A 22,285-nucleotide genomic window follows, 5' to 3' on the forward strand; every position below is an offset into this window, starting at 1 on the left:
AATATGGAGAGAATAACTAAGAGAAAAAACACATATGTAAAAATGGAAATCAATAAAGAATTAATCAGAGTAACTCCAGAAATTTTTCAAGTTAGTCACAAAGACCTTTTTGTAATTATTATTTTCAGTGTGTCCAAAGGAAGAAAAACCATTATTGGAAAACATTAGGAGACCTACTTTAAAAGGAAGGATGAGGGGAGCCTGGGTGGCGCAGTCGGTTAAGCGTCCGACTTCAGCCAGGTCACGATCTCGCGGTCCGGGAGTTCGAGCCCCGCGTCAGGCTCTGGGCTGATGGCTCAGAGCCTGGAGCCTGTTTCCGATTCAGTGTCTCCCTCTCTCTCTGCCCCTCCCCCGTTCATGCTCTGTCTCTCTCTGTCCCAAAAATAAATAAACGTTGAAAAAAAAAAAAAATTTAAAAGGAAGGATGAGAAGTAGAATCATGATGACTGTAGGGACCATTAGTCCCTACCACAATGTAACTACATCTACAAGTAGCTTCAAGAGAAGAAAGACCCATTAGTCTTCAAAAGGGGGGAAGCCGCCTTCTTTATATACACATCGCACTGATTTGAAGCTCTCATCAAAGACTCATTAGAGTGACCTCTAAGTTCAACTATAAGTTTCCAGGCCAAGTAGGAATGACACATAGCTCTGCTAAACTTCCTCCTTTGCAAAAGAGATAGTTATAGTGACAGATTGCTTCAATGATTAAAAATCTTCCTTGGTGCTGATTATTTGGAAATTCACCACCCTACAGTTTCTACCCCACGTGTAGAAGAAACAGAATCAACGACCTTCCTTTTCCTATGTACCTTGAGACCCTGTATCCACAAGAAGCACAGACACATTAAAATACATGTCCATGTAAGAGTTGATGAAGTTAATCTTCCATTAATTATCAAGCGGAAATCACGCCTTCCTTGTCACCAATCCTACAAAGCATAACCTCTACTTGAGTTTTAAATGTATACAGCACTAATCAGAACCCTGGCTCTCCATTTAGTGAAAAGGAAGAAAGAAAGAAAATTATACCAAAAACTACACAAATTGCACAAACTGTCAGACACATTGGCAGCCCAAACCCATCACATATGCCCCTCAAAACATTAGATAAAATATTGTCACTTCAGCACTCATTCTTCACAAAGCACCCTGAATCCAAAATAACTCCAAAAATGCAGTATTAGCTGATGTAACATGAAACTGATGCCACCATGGCATCTTAAACAGGACAGGAAACAGGTAAATATTTGTAGCATTAATGATAGTACAACACTTAAACATTCATTGGATACACTATCCACATTACCAGATAACCATAAAAAGAATAGGAAGGAAAAATAAAAACAAAATAAGAAAAAAAATAAGGGAAAAAATTTTAACGGGAGCTAGGAATTTCTTTTACAGTTGTTTGGCAGTGAAGAATTAAAATAAAATAAAAATAACCAATATTAACTTATATTTTTTTTATATTACACCAGAAAGAGAAGTCTTCACTGACATTGGCTGTGACCTGCAGCTTCTCACAAAAACAATATAATATGGGAGTTTATACTTTAAAAAAATAATGCTACCAAAGCTCTTCGAAGGGATTTATAAACTACTTCTCAAGTTATATACAAAATAATTATTAAACATATTTTCCACTGCTGACATTGTAATAGCAGTTCATTCCATTTCCTCTTGCCTGGACCTCAAGTAAAGCTATGTAATTCATATTAATAACACATGATAGCTACCAACATGCTATCTGAAGGGCTGGTACTCTGACTCAAGTTATATTAATCATTTTCCGTCGGAAAGATAGCCTCAGCATTGGTCAAGAATTAGTACCTTATAAGAAAACAAGACCAAATACCTGCTAGGTACAGAATTACGTAGCAGGAAACAAACAGTAACGAGCAAGTTCATAATCTGGGTTATGCCAGACACATGAATAAATTTAAAGGTGTCTGAATTTCACACATTTCTTTCATTTTACATCAGAGACCACAAACTCAGCCAATAATTTTGTGTTGATATTGTAATCAGTGCATAAAAATCAGAATTATTACAGCAACCCATAGCCTCTCACAGTTTACAACAAGCCATCATATGCATTATCTAATCGAGCCGTCACAAGCACCAAGCACTGCGCTGGTATCCCCACTGGGGAGACTGAGTCCCAGAAAGGATGAGACTTGATCCATGTCAAGGAACAACGGACTAACAGAGACGGGCTCCTGACTCCCAATCTGGGGCTGTTTCTGTTAAACTGCAGAGGCTTCCAGCTTCCATGTAAGTTATTCTTCAACACAGAATAGAAATAGGACAAAACCCCGATCTATGGATCCATGAATTGTCTTTCCTCGCCCTGGATGCCATCTTGTCATTAGCCCCAGTACATACAAATGGCGGAAGTGGGGGCAGACAGTGATGACTGCAAAATAAGACACACACTTTGTGGAAATCATTTGGGCTGAACAGTTTGACATCGTTTGCTGAAAATACCTAATACACAGACTGACCGTTATAAAACTGAAAGAGACCTAGAAAGACATCTGTTCTTTTTCCATTTCACAGATGAGGAAAATACACCGATACAGAGAGCAGGGGGCTCCCTAAAGGTCACCCCAATGACTGCTAATCAGTAGCAGAGCCAGGCTCTCCACTGCATCCTGTCCTGATTGTGTTTCCTAGTTCAAGGACGAAGCACAGTCCGGATATTTACAAGGAACCATCACAGTGCTAGGGAGATTAGAAAATTAGATCTCACTCACCAACATCACGAGTATAAAAATTATTGATATTTTACATATCGTTTAAAGCAGCAGGAAATTTACTTCCTATAGACAAAAATAACCAACATATGTATTGTAGACTCTCATTGCTAAGGTTGAGGATAATTTCTAAAATATGACTTTGCTTCCCTTTAGTTTTTTGAATTTCGTTATTATAACAGACTTAAGCACATTCAAAAAAAAAGGGTAGTCTCTCAAAAATGTCACTACTTTTAACATACATGAAGAATAAAAAACAAAACAAAACAAAACCTAATATGTCACCATCTTTCCTAGATATAGTTCCCTTCATCCTATTAAGGACATTATCCTGTCCCTATTCACACCCACTGCTTGTCTTATTCAGGACACTTCAGGTTATTGTTAATCTTTTTTGAATGTAGGTGATTTTTATTTCCCCTCTTACATTAAATACTAGGCAACAAAATATCTCTGACCAACAAACCTAAAAATGGCTCAACTTATAAGCCATTTGCTACTTAAACATTAATTACCACATTAAAAAAATAAATAATCTAATTAGACTTCATTATTTTGTGAGTCCTTTAAAAGACTTCTTCACTCTCCAATTCAAATCTAGTATGAAATTCTTTTCGGAGAGGCAAAATGTAAGAATTTTCTAGACAGTACTCGATATAGAACATCGTTTCATAGGAAAAAAAAAACACACACACAGACACAGATCAACAGTAAACCACAGAGATGATAGAAAATATTGACAATAAAATTAGTTTTTTGTCTCTCATTCGCAAGATCACTTTTCCACTTTAATGAAAGGCCTGATCTACAGCAGATGCCGGTGCTGAGGGAAAATTCCATCCTTCATGTTCTGATCAATCTGAGGAGGTTTTTTTCCACAGGTGAAGAGCTGCCTGAATTCGAAAGTGTAGTCTGGACTCCATGGAGTAATCTTTGTAGTTGTTTCTAAAGACAATAACAATAAAATCGTAACGTCAAAATTCCTTCATATCCAAGGGCAATACCACCATCTCCCCTTCTTCTCATCTTCATTACTTATTTGCTTCCAAACTTGAATAGGCATTAACAGCAGATCTTGGGGAAATGTAGATTCTGATCCTGCGGGGGGAAGGAGGATGGCAATAGTCTATATTTCTAGAAGTCTCCTGGCAGTGATCTGAAAGTCATACTTTGAGTAGCAAGGTTCTATTTAATGAGCAAGCCATTGACAAACGAGGCAAGAAGCTTATGAAGAGGGTTTCGTAAATTCTGTGAACTATTATTCCTAAATAGTTGAGCTCCTTTTCTAAACCAGGAATTTTTAAGGCAGCCTCGGGTGAACATCATCAATCACCACTTCCCCACCCCCTCAAAAAAAAAAAAAATCATTCTGAAACGCTCATGCAACAACTACAACAAAGACAGCCACATGATGTGGTGACACCACAATTACTCCTATTCTCCACAGGCAAGTAACAATGGTTTGGCCAATAATTATTGTGTGAAAAGGTCAGAAGGGGCCATAAGAATCCACGGATTCGCTGACTACTCTGTTTATTAGATGATTCATGGTCACTTCTGTCTGCTAGGATTGCTAAGAATCAGCACAACAGAATGGCTTCGACTTTGGGCTCCTGCTTTCACACACTGCCCTGGTCCATGGGCAAGCTGTAACTCCTTCCTTTCAGTGGCAGTCATTTCTTTCTATAGCTCTTCATTGTACACAGGTCTAAGAACTACTTAATAGTAACCATCATAAGGGTTATTATTTATTCACAATATGGGTTATTATTCATAAACTGAATCAACTTCTTACTAGAGTTTACCAAAGGATGTGACTGGAAAGTTTCCTAAAGGTCTGGCCACTAACTTTGGCAACTTTGCGAAGCTCCAACTACATAAGGGAAAGTGCAGACATCTGACAGTCCGAGATGTCCGGGAAGTCCGTTTACGGAGGCATCATCAGCACTGGCTTGAGCTGGTGGTGACTTTCGATTGCTGATGGTCTTCCCGTTTAGTGGTGACTTACCAGTCTTATTTTCATCATTATAAATTTGTCTTACTGTGCATTCCTTAGGTAACACCAAGTGTGTCCAAATAACGGATACTTCAAACGACAGTAATTATAGTCTCTAATTTTCCAATAGTTAGATTTGAAGATACATACATGTCAGCTGAAATATGAGTCATTCTCACTCTCAACAAATTAGCTTTAAAAGTGACTCACTCAGATATCACCCTTTAAAAAAAAAAAAAAGGCAGCAGCAGTAGCAGCCTCTCTCAGCTCCATGATGCCCCCAAAGCTTCTTCCTCATTACTATGCTTTATTCACAGCAAAACATCCTGAAAATGGCCTGAAGCAGCTGACTCCATTTTCTCCCCTCACTGGTCAAAGTCACTTGATCTTCATCCTGCCAAGTTCTCTGGACTCAGCTTGCCTGGCCTCTCAGCAGCCATGATGACAACTGACCACTGTCTTCTCTTTGGAACACTTTGCTCCCTTGGCTTTCCTGGATGTCTTCCTTACTCACTGGCCACTTCTTCTGAATCTTATTGTTTAATCTCTAAAATGATGGCATATCCCAAGGCGCTGCGCTGGACCTCTTTCTCTAGCTTTATAATTTTCCCAAAATGGTTTCATCAAGTATCGTGGCTTCAAATATCACTGTCTCTTGTGCTGGTGACTTTGAAATCTCTACACTTGGCCTTGACGTTTGCACTGAACTCCATGCTTGTACTGCCAACTCACCATCTCCACACGGACACCTAACAAGCACTTCAAAATACCATGGTCCAAACAGAAGTATGTTTTCTCCTCTCCCAGAACCTCCTCTTCTAAGTATATCTCATTTCAGTAAAAAGTATCGTTTACTACCTAGTGGCTCAACCCCCCAGTTTAGAGGTTTCCTAGCTGTGGCTTTGGCCAGGAATGCTCCCCACCCAGTCTTCTGGTGACCGATCTTCTCAAGACTGGCTTTAATTATGCGAATCTCAACTACAATATCACCTCCTCGAGGAAACCTCCCAGACTCGACCCAATCTAAAGTAATACCCAGGGACTCTGTACCATATTGTAAATCTCAGCAAAGCATGTACCATTGCTATTTTTCTTATTTATTTGTTTATTCAACATCTCCCTCTAAGTAAGTTGCCTGCTTATGTATAGTTGTCTGTCTAGAGCCTTTACTGGTGTCTGGCACAAAATAAGTGCTCAGTGAATACTTGCTGAACTTGAGTAAATGAACAAACCAATGAATCACTAAGCTGTTTATAGCCTAAAGCTATTATGTCATTCTTTCTCCACTGTAAGAAGCATTCAAGAGGTTTGTGGTCAAACAGACCACAGGGGTTTTGTCTCTGCTAAGTGAGCCATGATCACAAGTCTGAGAGCCATTGTCTAGCAGAAATGAAAGTGCTTTGAAATTACCACAGTAGACAAAAGGAAAAGAGAGCCAGGGAGAGCTTCCGAGGGCTTCTTCAAATCACTGGCTCTTCAAGGAAATGAGAGATATGGCTGAATATACCAAGGGTCAGCAAATCATGACCAAAATAATGGCCAAATCCAGACACACCCATTTATTTACATATTATCTTCTATGACTGCTTTCATATACAGTTGAGTAGTTGCAATGAGACCTTAATTTTTTGTAAAACCAAAAATACTTATTATCTGGCCCTTTATAGAGTTTGCCAACCCCAATACAAAGAGAGTAAGTTAGAAATCGGTCATATAGGGGTGCCTCAGTGGCTCAGTAGGCTAGGCATCCAATTCTTGATTTCAGCTCAGGTCATGATCTCATAGTTTGTGAGTCTGAAACCCCACATCAGGCTCCACACTGAAGCCTGCTTGGATTCCCTCTCTCCCTCTCGTTCTGCCCCTCCCATACTCGCACATGCATATACACTCACTCTCTCTCTTTCAAAATAAATAAATAAAACTTAAAAAAAAAAAACAAACGAAATCTGTCATACAGATTCCCACAATCACAATATTTGTAAATAGTCACAGAGTCAAAAAGGTTAGAAATAGCACAACTGCAGCAAAACACATGAGCATAACATCATTACTAAGTTTTCATTAAGGTTTTAACCTCTAAGTATTTAACATTACTGCTGCTGTTATACTGGTATTGACATTCCACACTCTATAGCAAGCAGGAAAAGCTGCCATCACCACTTACCTTGCAGTTTCTAGGGTCTTTATGGCCTTGTCAATTTCCCCTTGGCTTTTGTACAAAAAGGCCAACTCAAACAGAGTAAATGGCACTAGGTAGTGGTCATACTTCAGTAGCTTTTCACTAAAAGAATGAATGAAAAGTGATTAAGTCTTAACAGAAGAGACGAATTGTTCCCTTTCAATGCATGTACTTTCCCCATTACTCAGAAAACAGGTGCAGCACTAAGCCTATTACCAGACAGAACTGTCATTATAAAGTCTAAGAACTTAATAAACTATACCAATAAGTAATATGCTTTGAATATATTAAACTTTTATTTTAATCCTTAATCTAAATCCAGCACTAAGCATTGTTTACGCCCCTTAGGAAGATGAATGTATGCAGATCTTCAAAGATTAACCCTGGAAAACACAAGGTCATCCTCCTAAAAAAGATGAACAGGTTCAGGAAATGATCCCATTTAGATATAAGAACATTGTATATTTTATACAGTGAAGTTTTATAAGGCTAAAAAAAGTCAATAAAGAAGTTGTCAACACTTCTGTTTTCAGCAATATTATGAAATCTGACCATAAAACATCTGGAAGCAATAAAAAATATATATAAGTAACACCCTTCCAAATGCATAGCTAGGCTCACAAGAACATAGAAAAGACTCAAACTAACAACAAAAGAAAGTCAGAACTCTAAGTGTGTGGATGATGTGAAAGCAGCATTGGGATATGCTTCAGCCTTAATCAACCAGGGCTTTGTATCTCAATGTCCATGCGGGAGATGAGGCCTTATGCCCACATAAGAGCAGAGACTGAGTCCTCTGTATAAATCAGGGGCCATATTCCATCAGAGAAAGGGCAGATTGGAAAAACCCACTCCCCGGCATAGTAGGAAGACAAGGGAAGTTGGCTCCTTGGCCTGCACTCCAGGTTGGAAGGAAAAAAACACATTCCTTGGGAAATTAATAACCAATAGGCCTGACCCCACATGAATTTGCAATTCAAATTTACATGGCCCTGGGGTGCCTGGGTGGCTCAGTAGGTTGAGCATCTGCGGCTCAGGTCATGATCTCATGGCTCATGAGTTCCAGCCCCACGTCAAGCTCTGTGCTGACAGCTCAGAGTCTGGAGCCTGCTTCGGATTCTGTGTCTCCCTCTCTCTCTCTCTCTGCCCCTCCCTCGCACATTCTCTCTCTCTCTCTCTCTCTCAAAAATAAACATTAAAAAAAACCAAAAAACAAATTTACATGGCTCAAATGATCCAAGGACCTCTAAGCAATGATATTAACATGAAAGTGGGCCTGGGCTGAAACTGCTTTGAGGGCATCTGGCAGAAATAAAAGCAAAATCACTTTAGAGAAACTCTTCTTCAATCCTAGCCTCAGAGGCATCTCAAGACAAAACCCCAAAGAGGGGAGCTCACGATCCAAAATTACAAAACACGTGAGCCAACAATTCACTATAGATTCGATAAACGTAACACATAGCACAAATGGGTCATCCTTTTGATCCTTCCAGGAACACGAGTAAAATAGAACTCAAGGGATACTTCTTTGTTTCCTTAAAGCAGTATATTACTTATTTGGGAAAGAGACATGGTCGCTTCCCTCTTATCAGAACACCTGTCCTGACCAGTCCTCCTACATTCTCGTATAAAACAGCGTTTAGTTTTCACAGAACTTATGGTTCTGCTTAAACTACCCAGTGGAAATGCATACAGCCATGTTCTTCTTGGTCTATAGCTTTGCTCTCAAAGGACGAAGAGAACACTACTGGATTCTCTCCCTGGGAACACCGAGGAAAATGTTAGCAGCGGGAGATAACCCATCACTGTCTCACAGCAACTTCCTGGAAACCACGGTGCACACGCCGCTTGGCTTCCTTGTCTGTCGGTACCTTTGGATGACGTGGTTGAAGCACAGCTCCGCCTGCAAGGGCCGCTGCAAGTTCTTCAGGCAGCACCCTTTCAGCAGCTTCACCAGGCACTCGTCGTCCACAGAGTAGTCGCTCAAACCTTAAAGCGAAACAAGCAGAAATCACACACAAAAGGAGAAATACTTAAAAATCGTAATTAAGAGGCAGAACTAATAGCTATTTGGTTTCAGAGGGATCTTTCTTTCAAATTTATTTATTTTGAGAGAGAGAGAGAGACAGAGACAGAGAGTAAGCACCAGTGGGGGAGGGGTGGAGAGAGAGGGAGAGGGAGAGAATCGCAAGCAGGATCCCTGCTGTCAGCATGGAGCCCAGCGTGGGGTTCAAACTCACGAACCGAGAGATCACGACCTGAGTCGATACCAAGAGTTGGAAGTTTAGCCGAATGAGCCACCCAGGTGTTCCTCAGAGGTATCATTTAAACACAAGGGAAGTATTTTTAGCACTTGTTATGTTTCACTTAATAAAATACAATGAAAATATTTTAAATTAAAAGAATAGAGAGTTCACTACATTAATACACCAATTTACTAAGGGGTTCACTCTATCCACTTAAAAATCTTTTCTCAGGGGTGCCTGGGTGGCTGGTTCCAACTCTTAGTTTAGGTTCAGGTCATGATCGCACAGTTCCTGGATTCGAGCTCCACGTCGGGCTCTGCACTGTTAGCAAGGGGCCTGCTTGGATTTCTCTTTCCCTCTCCCTGCCCCTCCCCAACATACATACACACATATGCTTGCTCACTCTCTCTCTCTCAAAATAAATCAACTTTAAAAAAATATTTGAGATCCTAAAAAAAATGCGTATTATAAAAAAAAATCTTTTTTTAGGTGCTCATTCTTGGAGTTATGTAACCTTAGATATAACAATAGGAAACCTGAACTCTAAATGAAGCAAGAGCTTTATTAATCCTATAAAAGGTAAAGCAGTGAGGAGCAAGGAGCCTGCCTCGTCCTGTGGTTCTGGCGTCTAACTGTGCTGGCTTCACGCATAAGCGGATAACACTTCCATATGGAGAAGCAGATGGCTTCCCACCCATTAAAAATTCAGGAAGTAGAATGCCCTCTCCAGATCATTCTGTTTACGACTTATCAATTCTCCCAGGTTATGTTCTTTTGGGGGGAAATTATGTCATAAAATTAGGCAAAATGGTTCTGAAGTGCATGTAAGTTACCTAAAACCCTCGCAAAACTTGCAACTGCTTGAGGCTAATGTGAAGGTTTTTCTTTCACCACGTTTTCCCTTTTGAAAACGACCCTTTGCCTTCCTACAGTGCAAGGCTACAGAATGTTAAACAAAAGGAATCATATTATGCGTGCCATCAACCTGACAAAGGTAGCCATTTCACATCTACCACTTCGGAATTCGGGGGTTTTGCAAGTTACTGCAACTAAGTCATTCCAAAGACACACTGCTAATTTACACGCTCAGCTGTGACAACAAACACAGAGGACTGGAGGGGCAGTCAACCAAACCAGTGAGGCCTGGGAGTCCTCATACTGAGATCCTCCTGCTTCCAGTACAAACCTCAGAAATCACCATCAACACACGCTGCTGTGGCTTGGGGATTGGTTTGTTTTTTTTTTTTAAGTTTTATTTATTTAAGTAATCTTTATACCCCATATGGGGCTCGAACTCATGACCCCAAAATTAAGACTCGCACATGCCTCCAACTGAGCCAGGCAGGTGCACCAACACACGCTGGTGTTTTAGTTAGTAAACTGCTTGTTTATGGGAGGTTAATGATGCTACTCAACCAACTGGAAGGGGATCACTTTACCTCTAGGTGCTAAAAACAGCTGACACTCACCTCTCGCTTCTAAGCTCTGATAGTTCATGCACCAAGAAAAATCACAGGTATCAATATCACATTACCTTTCCTATTAAAATTAAGGACTATTTTTCAACCCCTATCCACCCTCCCCCCACACACAAACATATCCATGCTTCTAAGCATGGATGCTTCACTGAAATATACATACAAGAAGCAATATCTTCCCAGGCCTAGAACCGAACCCTTAGGGACCATACTGGATGCTAGTTTTTAGTATCATTTTTATGCATTCTATTGAGTTCTGTATTAGCATTTTTGAAAGTTTGTCTTATAAAATTCTAGTGCTCAGTGAGTGATGGTTTTGCTGAGGAACAGCAAATCTTGCTGGAAAATTAAAGTACCAGTAAAGCCACACTTGGCTTTTATTTAGATCATGAATTAAGGATATGGAAAATGGGCTCAAAAACACCACATTCCTCCAAAAACCTTAGCAAAACCACTATTTCCTTACCACAGAACACTGTCAGATGATTATTTTCCCTTAAAATAGGAATGCTTTATCATGATTCTCAACCTCATGGGCAAGTTCACAGATGAACATTTCAACACACAATTTCCATTTTATATTCCAAGAAAAATATCCAAAAATGCTGCCAAAGCACATTTTCATCACAAAAGATCTGCTTAACTTAATAAAGCAGAGGGCAGGCTGAGGAAAAAGAAAGCTTGAAGCCGAAACTACAAAAATATTCACACGGAACTTTTTAGAAACCAGCTGAAATGCACCAAAGGAAAAATTTAAGAATAGATTTAGAAAGTGAAAAGCCATCGAGTAGCATTTTCCCTTTTATGTAACCCTGATCATGTTTGCTATATAATTCCACAAAGCAAGTAGTCAAAGCAGAACTACTCTACCAACTTCTGGCTACATGATGAGCTCAGTTAGATTTCCAATGGAACACTAACGGAATTAATAGCAGACACTGACTCCACGCGTGTTAACAAGTGTTTTTCTCTTATTAAACCTTATCCTTCCCTTTGCATCCATAACCAGCCTTTCGTAACTGCATTGTCAGACGAGAACACCAACTGTACCCTCTGTCATCTTTTACTTCAGAGACACTTGCCAAGAGGAAGAGAAGCAGAAACACATTCGATTCCCAACACCTCAGTTTTACAACTTCATCTTTTTTTTTTTTCAATTTTGGATCTTTTCCCCCTTACTCTGAAAGATAAGAGCTTAATTACTGAAAGGTCACTACTGGGGAGGAAGAGGGAGCAGGGATGGAAATCTGGTCATTTTCCTGCATAAAACAATGGACCCGGAAGAAATTATCATAAATTTCATGTATAAAATCTGGCAAAGATAATCTTCAGGAAGGAAAACTTTTTTTTTTTTTTTTTAACCCAGAGGGAACACATACAAAAACAGAATTGTACAAAGTACGGTGCATCTGTCTGAGCTTCCCCTAGCCCTGCTTAAATATCTCTAAGCCCATCATCTCAACGGATCATAAAAAGAGTAAGGAACGAATGGAGAGAACAGTCTGGTTCTCTAAACCTTTATTGCACTGCACATGCATAGTCTGATACATAATATTAACTCCTTTAAATCTGTCCCCCAACTAGTAAGGGACCAAATAAGCTTTGAGGTAAAGGCTGAAGAGACTGCTCAAATAGAGAAAAACTCAATAGTCCCTCAGGACTTCTTACTATATAAAGGTCCCGGGCTCTCGTGGTACTACAAAGGATAGACATTCAAGTATCAGAATTCATTGTACTGAACCAAAACCCTTTTGTTTATGGGAAAACACAAGAAACAAGCTGGTCTACTTTTCTGGGGGCGGTGTGGGGGCATAGTCTACAAATGTCTCCATTTAATAAAAAGAGGTTTTTCCTTCGCCTCCTGGTTTTTACATATGCACTTATTAAAAACATACCCATTTTGGGGCGCCTGGGTGGCGCAGTCGGTTAAGCGTCCGACTTCAGCCAGGTCACGATCTCGCGGTCCGTGAGTTCGAGCCCCGCGTCGGGCTCTGGGCTGATGGCTCAGAGCCTGGAGCCTGTTTCCGATTCTGTATCTCCCTCTCTCTCTGCCCCTCCCCCATTCATGCTCTGTCTCTCTCTGTCCCAAAAATAAAATAAACGTTGAAAAAAAAAAAAAAAAAAAAAAACATACCCATTTTCCCAATTGGTTTGTAGATATGTGGGCTTTAATCCTAGATAATTCCCCTACTGGCAGGAACAATGTTTTCTTAGCCTATCATAATTCTATAACTAATATGGAAAATCTAAGAGTATTCAAATGAGCAAGTTAATTTAAAGTAGACAAATTAGTTGAACAAAAATGAATACTAAAATTTGTTTAAAAGCCCAAATGGATGTTACAAAGGTGCATTTTGTGAAACCTCATTTTTTAAGGTGAACTTTCATGTGGTTTCATTTCATCTAAATTTCAAAATGATGTAACGTTATGTTGACATAACACTCAAATCAAAATGAAGTATTTTTCAGGACTCCTGGGTGGCATCCAACTTCAGCTCAGGTCACGATCTCACAGTTCGTGGGTTTGAGCCCCGCATCGGGCTCTGTGCTGACAGCTTGGAGCCTGAAGCCTGCTTTAGATTCTGTGTCTCCCCCTCTCTCTGCCCTCCACTGCTCATGCTCGTGCTCTCTCTCTCAAATATAAAATAAACATTTAAAAAACATTTTAATAAAAAAAGAAATATTTTTCCTTTTTGAATTCTTTCACATTGAAGAGTAAAGATCATCTCACACTCATTAGTATGGCTACTGCCAAAAAAAAAAAAAAAAACGAAAGAAAAGAAAAAAGAAAAAAACAAGGAAACGGCCACCAAAAAAAACCCCATAAATTACAAGTATTGGGAGGATATAAAGAAATTGGAACCTTGCAGACTGCTGGGGGCGGGGGGAATACAAAATGGTGCAGCCACTAGAGAAAACAATGTGGCAATTCCTCAAAAAATTTAAAATAGAAATGCCATATGATCCAGCAATTCTACTTCTAGGCATATATCTACAAGAACTGAAAGCAATCTCAAAAAAATATTTGCAAACCCATGCTCATAGAAGTATTATTTGTAACATCCAAAAAGTGGAAGCAATCCACACGTACAAAATGTGATGTGTACAGTCAATGGAATATTACGCAGCCTTGAAAAGGGGAAATTCTCACACATGCTACAACAAGGATGTATGCTGAGGCCTATTATGCTAAGTGAAATAGGCCAGTCCCAAAAGGACAAATAATGTAGGATTCCATCATACAAGCAACCTAGAGTAGTCAAATTCATCATAACAAAAAGTAGAAGTGTGGTTGCCACAGGCTATGGGGAGAGGGAAACGGAGTTATTTTTAATGGGTATTGAGAAGTTCTGGAGGCTGGTTGCACAACTATGTGAATATACTTAACACTACTGAACTGTACAGTTAAAAATGGGTCACATGGAGGGGCGCCTGGGTGGCTCAGTTGGTTAAGTGTCCAACTTCGGCTCAGGTCACGATCTCACAGTCCTCGAGTTCGAGCCCTGCATCAGGCTCTGTGCTGACAGCTCAGAGCCTGGAGCCTGCTTCAGATTCTGTGTCTGCCTCTCTCTCTGCCTCTCCCCTGCTTGCACTCTCTCTCTCTCAAAAATAAACAAACAGTAAAAAATTTAGTAACAAAATTAAAAGGATGTAAAAATGTAATTGTGAAAACAATAGTAAAGAAGTTTAATACAACTGTATATATAGAAACTAAGTAGAAAATATATTCGTGACGGAACATCTAGAACATACAGAGGAAGTCTAAAACGTCCACATAGTGAGTCTGTAAGTCTGTACTTCTACATACGCTCCTTTGGTTCTCTGTTAAATAGTACAAACTTTGGATTTCTCTTTTTGATCCCAGTTTCTTGAGTCTTTTCATCCACTTGTTTCCATGGGGCCCAGAAATCACAAAGAATCATCAGTCCATGAAGATAAATACCTCAGTATTTCGGCCACTCTATCTAACCTCCAGCTCAAAAGGGGCTTTTGTGTTAAAACTTTTCGGTAAGGGGGAGGAAAAAAAGAAGAGAAAAGGAACCATGGTTCTTTATAAAAACTCTTCCTTTAATATGGGAAATGGTATTACTCACCCTCCATCAGCAAATGACCTTTGTGTGGATAGTGGAGTAGATCATTCCATTTATCTCATCTCCCGTGATTACCAGTTTATATTTGCAGAATAGCTCTTTGTGGTAAGTGGATGGGGTATTGTCTGTGACCTCAGAACATCACTACTTTTTAGTCTATGGGCTTCTTCAACTATCCTGCCTGAAACCTTGACCTTGTTAGCAAATCAGGCCACTGATTCAGCTTTCACTCTTTTATATTTCTTCTCCTTATGATGTCAATCTAAAGTTAGAATTAATTTAAAAAAATTTTTTTTAATGTTTATTTTTGAGAGAGAGAGAGAGAGAGAGAGAGAGGCAGAGTACGAACAGGGGAGGGGCAGAGAGAGAGAGGGAGACACAGAATCCGAAGCAGGCTCCAGGCTGAGCTGTCAGCACAGAGCCCAATGAGGGGCTCGAACTCATGAACCACGAGATCATGACCTGAGCTGAAGTCAGAGGCTTAACCAACTGAGCCACCCAGGCACTCCTAGAATTAATTTAAATATGGAAAAATCAGCCAAAATGCCCAACAATACCAAAGAGCTGATTAAATTATGCTATGTTAGCTCCATGCAGGGCTATAAAGCTTTTTGAAATTATTCTAAAAGCCATTTAACAACAACTTAAAAGTCTAAGAGAAAACAATCTTCTGTGTCTGCAAAAACATAAGTCATCACAGAGCAAAAGGAAGCATGGAAAGTCACAAACTAAAACCAGAAGTATACTTGTACCTTGCGCTGCTCTAAAGCTCAACTGATTGTTCATCTTTTTCAGGTACGGACGTATTCAGATACAATTCACATACGGTCCAATTCACCCGTTTGAAGCACACAGTTCACTGGTTTTGAGTATATTATAGAGTTGTGCAACCAATACCACAATCTTTGAACATTCCACTTCTGGGTATTTATCCAAAGAAAGTGAAAACACTAACTTGAAAAGGTATTTTCACCCTCATGTTTATTTACATTATTTACAATAGCCAAAATATAGAAGCCATCAATGGAAGAACGGATAAAGAAAATGTTGTAGACACATACAGTGGAATATTATTTAGCCATAAAAAATAAAATCTCAGGGCACCAGGTGGCTCAGTCGGTTAAGCTTCCAACTCTTGATTTCGGCTCAGATCATGATCTCACAGTTCATGAGATCGAGCCCCATGTCAGGCTCCATGCTGGGAATGGAGCCTGCTTGGGATTCATATTCTCTCTCTCTCTCTCTCTCTCTCTCTCTCTCTCTCTCTCTCTCTGCCTTCATCCCTCCCTCTCTCTCCCTTCATCCCTCCCCCTCTCTCTCTCCCTTTGTCCCTCCCTCACTTGTGTGCATGCTCATGGCATGCGCACTCTCTCTCTCTCTCATCTCAATATTCTCTCAATAAATAAATACAATCTTGCCGTTTTGCAACAACACGGATTGACCTTGAGGGCATTTTGCTAAATAGTGTGATAAGTCAGTCAGAGAAATACAAATACCATACATCTCACTTATATGTGGACTCTAAAACAAACAGGGGCCCCTGGGTGGCTCAGTCAGTTAAGTGTCTGACTTCAGCTCAGGTCATGATCTCATGGTTCATGAGTTCAAGCCCTGCATCAGGCTCTGTGCTGACAGGCTAGGAGCCTGGAGCCTGCTTTGGATTCTATGTCTCCCTCTCTTTCTGCCTCTCCCCTACTCGAGCTCTGCCTCTCTCTCTCTCTCAAAAATAAATAAACATTAAAAAAAAGTTTTTCTTGGGGCGCCTGAGTGGCTCAGTCGGTTGAGCGTCCGACTTCGGCTCAGGTCAAGATCTCGCAGTGTGTGAGTTTGGGCCCCGCATCGGGCTCTGTGCTGACAGCTCGGAGCCTAGAGCCTGCTTCGGATTCTGTGTCTCCCTCTCTCTCTGCCTCTCCCCAGCTCATGCTCTGTCTCTATCTCAAAAATAAATAAAACATTAAAAAAAATTTTTTTAACTTTTTTTTCTTAAATAAATAAAACAAACAACAAACAAAATAAAAACAAGCTCATAAATTGGCGGTTGCCAGGGGTGGGGCATGGGAGGTGGGAGAAATGGGTTAAGAGGGTCAAAGGTATTAACTTCCCATTATAAAATACATAAATCATGGGACTATAATGTACATGGTAACTATAGTTAATAATACTTGCATATTTGAAAGTTGCTAAGAGAACAGATCTTAAAAGTTCTCAACACAGGGGTGCCTGGGTGGCTCAGTAGGTTGAGCGTCCGACTTCGGCTCAGGTCATGATCTCACAGCTCGTGAGTTCGAGCCCCGCATCGGGCTCTGTGCTGACAGCTCGGAGCCTGGAGCCTGCTTCTGCTTCTGTGTCTCCCTCCCTCTCTGCCCCTAACCCACTCGCATTCTGTCTCTGTCTCTCTCAAAAATAAATAAACATTAAAAAAAAAGTTCTCAACACACACAAAAAAAATTTTTTGTAGCTGTGTATGGTAACAAATGTTAACTAGACTTTTAGTGTTGCATTAGAGTCCACAATACTGAATCATTATGGTACACATCTGACATTCACACAATGTAATATGCCAATTATGCCTCAATTTTTAAAAGTTTATGATATATTAAGTGCAAAAAAAAGTAAATTAGTACACATCCAGGCACACTACGGTTACAACTATAAAACTAAGGCTAGGATGGGACAAACTAAAATCCTAAATTAATTGTATTATAGTAGCAAAAGTATGGGTGGCTTTTTTCACCTACGTCTATCAATCAAAATTATGTGCTTCATTTTTTAACCATAAAGAAAATCTTATTTAACATTTCAACCTCATTCTGTTGCTCCAAATACAAAAATGATCCAAATGAGGTCCTCATCCCTGGAGCTATGTTCAATATTTAATTCCCCATGTGGAGAATATATTGAGTATGGGGCTAACCACTCCATCAGTGCCCATCTTTTTCCAGTTATGAAATGGGAGTTAACTGTTATAATTTTCTCTGACTTTTCTTGAACTTCCATGGCCTTTGCCATGTTTATCACCATAGAAGTTTTCATGTTACTTCTGTGGTTAGAACACTCCGAAGGAGGGGCACCTGGGTGGCTCAGTCCATTAAGCAGCCGACTTCAACTGAGGTCATGATCTCACGGTTCTTGAGTTCAAGCTCCTATCAGGCCCTGCACTGACAGTGCAGAGCCTGCTTGGGATTCTCTCTCTCCCCCTCTCCTTCTCTGTCCTTCCCCCACTCGTGCTTCCACTCTCTCTCTCAAAATAAATAAATAAACTTAAAAAAAAAAAAAAAAAAAGAACATTCCGAAGAATAAGACCGTTATCTTGGGATAATACCTGAATGATTAGGAGGTTCAGGAGCAACACTTACAAAGGCTGCCATTTAATAGAATCATTCATCAAAAGATAAAGCCTCTATTTAAGATAACAAATCAGGCAATGTCAGAACAAGAAAACTTTGGATTTCATCTGGGTATCCTGGAATATCATCATCCCATTTTAAAAGAAACCAGAGGCCTAGAATGATGAGGTATGCCTTCCGGAGTCTCACAGCCGCAGAGCTGGGGCTGTAAGCCCAGATGGCCTGATTCCCCTTCTACTATGCCAGCTGCTTCCAGGAAATGGAGCTTTCAGCAAACTGGAGAGGGGCCTCCAGTACAACCAACAGCTATCACTAGAAAAATTAAATTGTGATAAAAGTTCAACTTGAAAACAATCTCTGTGTCTGCAAAAACATAACAGTCATCACAGAGCAAAAGGAGGCATGGAAAGTCACAAACTAAAACCAGAAGTACACTTGTGCCTTGTGCTGCTCTAAAGCTCAAAATAATTGTTCATCTTTTTCAGGTATGGACGTATTCAGATACAATTCACATATGGTCCAATTCACCCGTTTGAAGCACACAGTTCACTGGTTTTGAGTATATTATAGAGTTGTGCAACCAATACCACAATTTTCGAACATTTTCAACACTTGAAAAAGAAATGCCATACCCTTCAACTATCTCTCTCTCTCACACACACACCCACCCACACACACACACCAGTTCTCCCATCCCTAGGCAACCACTAGTCCACTTTCTGTCTTTATAGATTTACCTGTTCTCAATATTTCATATAAATGGAGTCATGCAATATGCTGTCTTCTGCAACTGGCATCTTTCCTTTAGCCCCCGTGCCCCCAAGGCTCGTCCACATTGCAATGTGTGTCATTCTTCCCCTCTTCTGACTGCAATCACCCAGACCCTTGCAGCCCAAGTGCTATGTCCTTGTGATGCATACAAATTAACATGGGCAGATGTGCACAGGGAAAGGACAGGAAAGTGGTTATAAAGAAAGAAAGAGAAAGAAAGAAAGAAAGAAAGAAAGAAAGAAAGAAAGAAAGAAAGAAAGAAAGAAAAGAAAAGAAAAGAAAAGAAAGAAGGAAGGAAGGAAGGAAGGAAGGAAGGAAGGAAGGAAGGAAGGAAGGAAGGAAAGAAAAGATTTCCGGCTTTTGCTTTTCATACTTACTTTCGTTTTGTAAAGCAGCCTCAGCCTTTTCAACAGTTACCAACAGATTTTCAGAAAGGTCTTTTCTCTTGCTCACTATTGGAAAACCATTCCAGACATACATCATTTCCTAATGAGGAAGAATGAAAAACCATTCGCAATTATGTGAGGTTATTCAATGTCCTTTACAACAAAGAAACTACTTCCTTGGTTGCTAGAGATCTCAAGACGACATTCTGGGATCATTCTCCTTAGCTTTCCTCATATGGAGTATAGTGCATATAATTTCCCCTTTTCTTGTTTTATGATATGCCTTTTTCCCTTTTATACCGTGAAGTAATTCAATATATATAGTATATTAGGTTTTTACTGAAAACATGTACTCATTCATTTAAGCATCTCCCGGTATTCAGTTCTTTTGGCCGATAATAGGTTACAAATACAGAAATAAATAGAATACTTTTAACTGATACTATAAACAATTGTTATTTGCTATACATTTTTGTTGTTATATTTAACTAAAGGGAAACATTTTAAAATATCTGCCAATTGTTGACATAAAATGTTTCCAAGGACTTCACTGGGAAGGAACACAGAAAATATTTTAATGGCTCTTTTATATCATTAAAAACATGTGACAGTCCAGCAATGCAATCCAATATGCAGAAAATGCATTCATTTAAAGGCCATATGGCTGAATGACAGCACCGAAAATGTAAACTAATGATTTCTCATTGCAAATTACGTTTCATAGGCTAACAGATGAGAATGTTTTTGGACCAAAAGCAAATATGCTTTTGCTTGAAAATATTTTTCTAACTTTCCTGGTAGTACAGTTCATATTTTTAAGGGTCTGAAATAAGCAAGATAATTAGTATCTTTTTAGAGATAAATGAATTTTAAAATATGATAAAGATATTGTTTGAACAGCTTCTCACAGGGAAGTAGTGGAAATGAGGAAAACACATTTGAGTGACAACAAAGTTATCTCTACTCTATGGCACTGAAAACTAAGATCATCACACTCTATTTTTTTTTTTCTAACAGTTTCTTGTTGCTAACAATGTTAAGACCTCAACTTAATACTTAACGGAATAGTTATGTGATGATTTTTTTAATTTTGTTTTTATCAATAGGCTCTTTTATCAGAAAGGGGCACCTGGGTGGCTCAGTCCATTAAGCATCCGACTTTTGGTTTCGGCTCAGGCCATGATCTCATGGTTTGTGAGTTTGAGTACCATGTCAGGCTCTGAGCTGACAGCGCAGAGCCTGCTTGAGATTCTCTCTCTCTCTCTCTCTCTCTCTCTCTCTCTCTCTCTCTCTCTGTCCCCTGCTCACACACTCTCTCAAAATAAATAAACTTAAAAGAAGAAGAAGGAGGAGGAGGAGGAGGAGGAGGAGGAGGAAGGCAAGCTCATATTTGAGATTTTATGAAAAATGGCAATTCGGTGAGATTCCTAGTTACCACAAATTCAAACCAATTCTACCCCCTTAAACCTGCAGAAAGAAGTGCAGTGAGTTACCCTTCCTTAAAACCCTTAATGATCGGGGCGCCTCGGTGGCGCAGTCGGTTAAGCGTCCGACTTCAGCCAGGTCACGATCTCGCGGTCCATGAGTTCGAGCCCCGCGTCAGGCTCTGGGCTGATGGCTCGGAGCCTGGAGCCTGTTTCCGATTCTGTGTCTCCCTCTCTCTCTGCCCCTCCCCCGTTCATGCTCTGTCTCTCTCTGTCCCAAAAATAAATAAACGTTGAAAAAAAAAAAAATTAAAAAAAAAAAAAAACCCTTAATGATCAAAGCAGGCTATAGTTATGTACACACCAGCATCTAAGCTGTAGGGCACAGAAAGGACTATTATGCTTTAGAAAGTTCTTGCAAAAGTTCTATGACACAAAGAAAAAAATTCCCAATGCAAATCACTTGATAGAAATCAATCAGGAACAGATCTAAAAGCTGTATATGGTAAACCAGCAGCAGGCTCCCGTGTTAGCTGGAAAGGGGGATGTTTGGTCATTTTTGTGATTTGCATGGTGTTCATGTTTTTATCTATGCTCGGATAGGATTGTAAAGTGATATTTTTGTCTCACTCCATCACAGGCACAGAATAACCTGGTCTGACAGTGGTGCTCTCAGAGATATCTTAAGCGGAGAATATGTGGACCTGGGAACTAGGTACAGGCTAGCTCCTATCTGACACCTGCTGGGGGCTGCAGTGCTCTTTTTCACAGACTATAGAAAGAGCTCCTATGAGTCGATGACAAAAAAACTAATGAAAACTTACGTTAGTATATGAACAAGTCACAAAAGAAGAAATAAAAATGAATCAGCACACGAAAAGATGCTCAACCACACCAACAGGCAAATGCAAATTAAAAGAGCAAAACACTGTTGGTAGAAATTTAAACCAGTACAGCCTTTCTGGAGCGCAATGTGGCAATGTTAAATAGTAAATGCATACACCCTTCAACCAGGAATTCCATTTCTAGAAATATTTCCAGAGAATTATATGACCATGCGCACACACACACACACACACACACACACAAAGTCAGGAAACCCCGAAGGAGGACTACAGATGTCAGCTTGCACGTAACAGCTTTTCTATGGTATGTGACACCTACGTAAAACCAAAGCCCCAAAGAGCCAGAATAATTTGAAATATTCAGAACTTTTTAAAGAAATCTCCATTAAGAAAATTTAAGTTGAAATTATGCTTTCATGAAGCCTAACCTAAACAGCGTAACAATTAAGAATGTGAGCTCCAACTTGTACCCCAATGTTTATAGCGGCACTCTCAACAATAGCCAAATTATGGAAAGAGCCTAAATGTCCATCAACTGATGAATGGATAAAGAAATTGTGGTTTATATACACAATGGAGTACTACGTGGCAATGAGAAAGAATGAAATATGGCTCTTTGTAGCAACGTGGATGGAACTGGAGAGTGTGATGCTAAGTGCAATAAGCCATACAGAGAAAGACAGATACCATATGGTTTCACTCTTAAGTGGATCCTGAGAAACTTAACAGAAACCCATGGGGGAGGGGAAGGGAAAAAAAAAAG

The 22,285-nt window shown here is 39.8% G+C and overlaps 1 protein-coding gene across 1 annotated transcript in view; it reads right to left on the reverse strand.

Moving 5' to 3' along the window:
• Positions 1–582: 582 nt before the first annotated feature.
• Positions 583–22,285, reverse strand: part of TTC39B (tetratricopeptide repeat domain 39B) — a 124,898-nt gene continuing 103,195 nt past the window's right edge. Inside the window, 4 exon segments of the mRNA XM_030292952.1 lie at positions 583–3,704; positions 6,920–7,036; positions 8,806–8,923; positions 19,245–19,353. Coding sequence (XP_030148812.1) covers positions 3,614–3,704; positions 6,920–7,036; positions 8,806–8,923; positions 19,245–19,353 — 435 coding nt within the window. The 3' untranslated portion in view covers positions 583–3,613.

Source organism: Lynx canadensis, chromosome D4, assembly GCF_007474595.2.
Source record: "Lynx canadensis isolate LIC74 chromosome D4, mLynCan4.pri.v2, whole genome shotgun sequence".
Lineage (NCBI taxonomy): Eukaryota > Metazoa > Chordata > Mammalia > Carnivora > Felidae > Lynx > Lynx canadensis.